Consider the following 6,235-nt stretch of genomic DNA (forward strand, 5'->3'; position numbering starts at 1 on the left):
TTTTTTAATATTTTTAATTATTATTTTTTAAAGAGTACAAATCAGAAGTAAAACAGAAAAATTACAAGTGATACAGAATTTCACTTAACAAACTAATATGACTTTCACAGTATGTGTTGTAATACAGTGTTGCCTTCCAACCAGTTATTGATATTGCCAGATAAGAGTATGATCTCCAGGTGCATCCATTTACCAAGAAATGTCTCAAGTTTGTCCTTGGTAGGGTTTCTTTGTTATGAGAGATGAAGGCATTTTCATTGATGAAGTTCAAAATCTGAAATACCATAAGACTATCTCAAACCTCTGAGATATTAGAATTGTGATAATCTTATAAATCATGAAACTGAGTGGAGTAAATGGTTATATGACTATCATAGGATACTCTCCCTGCAACAAGTCTCAATAATTGCTTAGTGGAGTATAAAATTACAACATTTGACTCTTGGAAGGTGTACATTTTGGAGCAATCTCATAGGCAATGAAGAAACAACTCTGGAGCCCTAAGCATAGGATACACCAAATCTAGTCCCCAGATATCAACACAGTGTTGCTTAGGCCTTTCTCTGCCCTGTCCACCAATTCTATATTCCCTGACACTCATCCATGTAGAATTGCCAAAACTTAATGACTAACTTAGGTACCACTACCACGGAGCCCAAGCAACAAGATAGAGTTTAGAGATAAAATCATTTGTCAAACATCACAGACCTGGAAAAACAGAAAAATCAGATTTGAAGTCCCAGCTGAAATGTACTCGAACATCTTCGAATCAGGTACTTTGGCTCCTCACTACTATTGTCATCTGAACTTATTCTAGAAACCAAAGCTCCAAGCCAGTGACACAGTCACACAAACGGTATTCCAACAATGAGATAGGCCAAGGCTCCTTTCATGTCTTTGTTCTTCAAGCTGTAGATAAGGGGATTCATCACTGGAGGAATCACAGTGTACATCATTGAAGCCAGCACATTCCCAATGGAGGAGTCAGTCACTGCAGAATTCATATAGACTCCAAACCCTGTCCCGTAGAACAAGGACACCACTGAGAGGTGAGATCCGCAGGTGGAAAAGGCTTTATACCTTCCTCCCACTGACGTGATCCTCAAGACAGAGGAGACGATTTGGATATAAGAGAAAATGATCCCCAAAAGAGGTACACCAAAAAATATGATACCCACTAAATACACCAGCATATTATTGATGAAGGTATTAGAGCAGGCGATCTTGATGACCTCAGCCAGTTCACAGAAGAAGTGAGGGATTTCCAGGTCCGCACAGAAGGACAGCCGCAGCACCATCACAGTGTGGAGCAGGGCATGTGCAGTGCTGATGAGCAACGAGAACAGAACCAGCAGGACGCAGAGGCGGGGGCTCATGATGACTGTGTACCTCAGAGGGTGGCAAATGGCCACGTAGCGGTCATAGGCCATCGCTGCAAGGAGACAATTTTCCAAGCCACTAAAAAGCAAAGCAAAAAAGGCCTGGGAGAGGCAGCCTGGGTAGGTGATGCTCTGATCCTGTGTTTGGATGTTGACCAGCATCTTTGGGATCGTGGTGGTGCTGGTACAGATGTCAGTGAGGGACAAGTTGGAGAGGAAAAAGTACATGGGGGTGTGCAGGAGAGAGTCAGAGATGACAGCCAGGATGATGAGCAGGTTCCCCAGGATGGTGACCAGGTACAGGGACAGGAACAGGCTGAAGATGAGCGGCTGTAGCTCTAGGTCATCTGTCAGTCCCAAAAGGCGGAATTCTAAAATAGTTGTTTGGTTAGTGGATTTCATGTTACTAATTAATCTCATGGAAAAGATGGTGTGAAAATAAAATAAAATGTCTTATTTCTAGACAAGCAGCAGGAGTATGACATGATGACTTGTGAGAAGGGAATGTTTTTGATATTGTTATAGTCTTTCTGATGACCAGATATGGAATGGAAACGAATGCTTCTGATTGGTTTTATATATCTAAAGACTGAGAACAAAGATTTTAAAAAGAAACATGACCTTTTTGTGTGTACTATGGAACCAAAAGGATTCAGATATTTTTGTCACTGTGTCTTCCTTTCCTCTTCTGTCACCTTCTCCACTAACTTCCACACCCTCTATTGGATGTTAACATTTGTCCACACATTGTGGTCAGAGTTGAGACTGTAAGAAATAAGACATGTGATGTCTACACAAGTCCACACATTCGATAAAAATAAAGATGAAAATGGATTTATTAGATGTGTCTTCTTTTTTTATGCATTCAGTACAGTGTCTACAGGGTCTCACTACACAGATCAGACTTGCAGTAATCCTTCCTGTTTTTCAGCCTCCCAAGTGCTGGGATTACAGGTGCATACCATCAAACCCAGTCTCAATCACAGTCTCAGCGCACCCCGGGGCAGGGCTGGCACAGCAGACTGAGAATCAAACCCTGGTCCCCTGTGTCTGCCTAAGCAGGGGCTTTAATCCACTGAGCTATCTGGCCAGCCCAGATGTGTCTTCAAAACCTGTGGTTTGCAATGTTGGCATGCCTCAGATCATCTGAAGAATTTGTCAGATTATAGTCCAAGTAGTTGATGCCATCAGGTCAGTGGACATTAATGCCAGGAGGATATGCAACGGGTATGAAGTCCACTGCTCAGATTTGCCAAAGACTGAGTCAGAACTCAGAGTGTCTGGCTGCTGGATTGGTTCTTATAACCAACTGCTAGTGTATGTGGAACATCCAAAATCAGCATTGATAAATGATTGCATAGGTCTTCAAGTTTTCCAATATAGTTTTAATCATGAATAAAGTATTTCATTGTTTCCCTGGCCTTATAAATGTGCACTTCTATCACTTCTACAACTAAGTATGAGTGGCAAGGGAATCCATCCATACAGATCTGAACAACAATTTAAAAAAAAATTTTTTTTCACTTCAAGCCCATAAGACTCCCCCTGGACATGCTGTGTGGGCGGCTGAAGCTGATAATTGATCATGTGTGTGGAGACAAGACAAGGCCAGAGTGCCTAAAGCAGCCAAGCTACCTCAGTCTCAAGAAAGCATCCCGCCTGAGCAATTTTAGTCAGTAGTCACTAGGCAACCTTGTGTCTCGTGATCCAAACTTTGCAAAGGTATAAATAAATATTCCTACTGTTGTTTAGTGACCTTGCCCATCCAGCGAAGAGACCTCCACCTGACCTCAACTTTTGTTTCTTATCTTTATTTTCTAAATTCCCTTGCCATATTCTCCTAGGAGCCACCAAGAGAACAATGAATCCCTACATATGCAAGAAATCTGCTTTAACAATAAATTCTAGAAGTGAGTTACCATGTTAGTAACAACACTTCTTAGGCCTTGGTGGTCTAAGCACCTGCCTGGCAAGTGCAAGGACCCAAGTTTAATCCCTAGTATCACATGTTGTGCTGGCCCTGGAACCCTGTGTGAACCGTGATGGTGCATGCCTATAACCCAAGCAGTAAAGGAGGCTGAGACAGGAAAATCACTATGAGTCCAAACTGCATAGCGAGACCCTGTATCAAATAAATAAATTTTACAGAAAATGACACTTCCCATCTCACCCTAAGGGAACTTCTTCCCCTAGTGAGAGAGGTATTATATTACTACTCAAAATAAATACTAGCTACATGGGAGGAATGATGAAATACAGAGCCTCCAGTGCAGACAGATTGAAATAAAAACCAATTTGTATTCTTCAGATGACAGCGAAGTACAAGGTGACACAGATTTGGATCATCAGGTTTCCTAACAGGAGGGTCCCTGGAGAGCATCATTCTTTCTCTCCTGCGGGGGGAGAGGACAGAGCAGCATGACGTAGCTAATCATCTGACGTTACCTTGGAGCCACATACTCTGAATTTAATCCAGGATGTAGCCTTTGCTTTCTGAATGAGGAAAAATTCTCAACTAGTTAAGAAGCTGGGGTCTCATCATTTGCTTAATGAAACTGCCAGATAATGTGTTCTTTAGCTGTAGCTTAATAATCATTTCTCAATTTTTAATTCCCTGACATATTGTGCATCTTAAATGTACAGTTTTTGCTTGTAGAATTTTGCTTCAGTAAATGGGGGGGTGGAAACTGCATGTGGATGCTTTATTTGATGAGAAATGAGTATACCTGCTGTGCCAGCCCTGCCTCCAGGGCGCGCTGAGACGGCGATTGAGACTGGGCGTGGTGGCACGTGCCTGTAATCCCAGCTCTTGGGAGACTGTAAACAGGCGGATCACTATGAGTCCCATCTAGTGGTGAGACCCTGTGGACTCTGTAGCCCCTTCTCTAAAATACAAAACAAAAAGAAGAAAGAAGGAAGGAAGGAAGGAAGGAAGGAAGGAAGGAAGGAAGGAAGGAAGGAAGGAAGGAAGGAAGGAAGGAAGGAAGGAAGGAAGGAAGGAAGGAAGGAAGGAAGGAAGGAAGGAAGGAAGGATGGAAGGAAGGAAGGAAGGAAGGAAGACAGCAAAACAGCCAGTTTGGTGCTAGGCAATGGAAAGCCTCATATTGATCTTTCTTACTGTGTGCATAATGATAGCAACTGGTGCCGTTCACCTCTTAGAAGGAACAGCTGCCTGGAGCAGGTGGGGAAAGAAAGGCAGAACATTTTTACCATAACAAATGCACACTTTGGTGAAGAGTTTGTATGCTGAACCTACCGCTGAGACTATTCGTTTATAGAAAAGTATAGAAAGATGCACGAATGCTAGCAATAGTCACTCGGCATGGCCACATGACACACAACAATGAAATGAATTAAATGGTAAATGCAAGAGGCATAGGAATCACAGAACTAGGATGACCTGAATGTAGAAAAACGTGTATGCAAGTAGTATTCCTTGAGAAAGTTGGAGATTTTTTTAAAGGAACCAGATAATGTGTTTTACTAGAGATGATTCAGGCATGATGAAAAAGAAAACCATGCAAGTCAGCAATCACCAGTCACCAGTTAAAAACTGATAAACTTCATGAAAGGAAAGATGATTAAAAAAAAAAAAAAAAACAAGCTGTCTTAGGTCTGTGTACCCGCTCCACAATACGATGGTAATTCCATGCACTCTAAACATGTACTAATAAAAATAAAATAAATTATATCATAGGATAAAAACTCATATACTTCACCATTTTTCCTTCAGATATCTTTAGTGCAAAAAAATCTTAGAGGCATATTTCAAAGTTCCATTTTATGTTCTTGCATAAAATTGATTCATTCTTTTCCCAGGAAAACTACCAAACTCACACGACACACATTATTCTGCTCATGTTTCATAAAATTGATAATATATTTTCCAATAATAAAAACTGCATAATGTATTTGATCATATTTATATAAATGGGATCTTACAGTATATACCACTTGTAAGTGATGCTCTTCGATAATGTTAAAATTTAACTTGGGCATATTTAGTCCTCCATAAATTTTTACTATTAGAGAAACACATTGTCTTGTCACAACACAATTTATTGTCCCTAAATAATGTGTAGATCTTTTAACATATAGGTAGATGATGGCAGATAGAAAATAGATAGATAAATGATTAATAGATAAGAGATAGATAGATGGATGATAGACAGATGATTGACAGATATGACAATGATGTAGATGATTGATAGCTGATAGATTAGTGATAGATTAGACAGATGATTGATATAGATAAATAGATGATAGATGATTGACAAATAGATGACAATGATAGAGGTGATTGTTATCTGATTGATTAATGATAGATGACAGAGATAGATAGATAGATAGATAGATAGATAGATAGATAGATAGATAGAGTCAATAGAAAGCTATGAAGGTAGATGTAACTACAGGTACAATATAAAGATATGCATGGAGAAACCCATTGCATTTATGGTGTCATATTTTGGAGAAAGGAAGAAGAGGAAAGTGGAAGAATAGTTTATAAATTGTGTATACTTATTACTTTATTTTAAAGATTGGAAACAATAAAGTTCCGGTCATTAATTCTGGAATGAGGTGAGGGGATTATCATCATTAACTATTATTAACTATAGTATTTCTGTCATTCCTATATGAACAATTTGGGAGTTTTTTAAAGCAAACCCAAGGAAGGCAGCACCTCTGTACCTCTACCTCTTTAACCAGAGTCCTCACCTTCCCTGCTAGCACAGAACAAAAGCTCTCTGTGCAATGGTGGATCACAACTACGAAGATAAATCAAAGAGCTGATTGCCTTGAGCTGACTTCTGTACTCCCTAAAATTTTTCCTTTGAAACCTTTATTCATTGTTT

General features: G+C 39.9%; 1 protein-coding gene across 1 annotated transcript; it reads right to left on the reverse strand.

The window, feature by feature from the left end:
- Positions 1–845: 845 nt before the first annotated feature.
- On the reverse strand, positions 846–1,802 carry LOC101591885 (olfactory receptor 7G2-like). Its single transcript, XM_023705121.1, has one exon. It carries the CDS (start codon positions 1,797–1,799, stop codon positions 846–848), a length of 954 nt encoding a protein of 317 aa, XP_023560889.1. The 5' UTR covers positions 1,800–1,802.
- Between the last annotated feature and the right edge of the window lie 4,433 nt (positions 1,803–6,235).

This window comes from Octodon degus, unplaced genomic scaffold (assembly GCF_000260255.1).
Source record: "Octodon degus isolate 3935 unplaced genomic scaffold, OctDeg1.0 scaffold00214, whole genome shotgun sequence".
In the NCBI taxonomy this organism is placed as follows: Eukaryota; Metazoa; Chordata; class Mammalia; order Rodentia; family Octodontidae; genus Octodon; species Octodon degus.

What these genes read in the sequence shown, in the direction of transcription:
- LOC101591885 (XM_023705121.1), bottom strand. Translation starts at nt 1,799, where the DNA reads ATGAGATTAATTAGTAACATGAAATCCACTAACCAAACAACTATTTTA.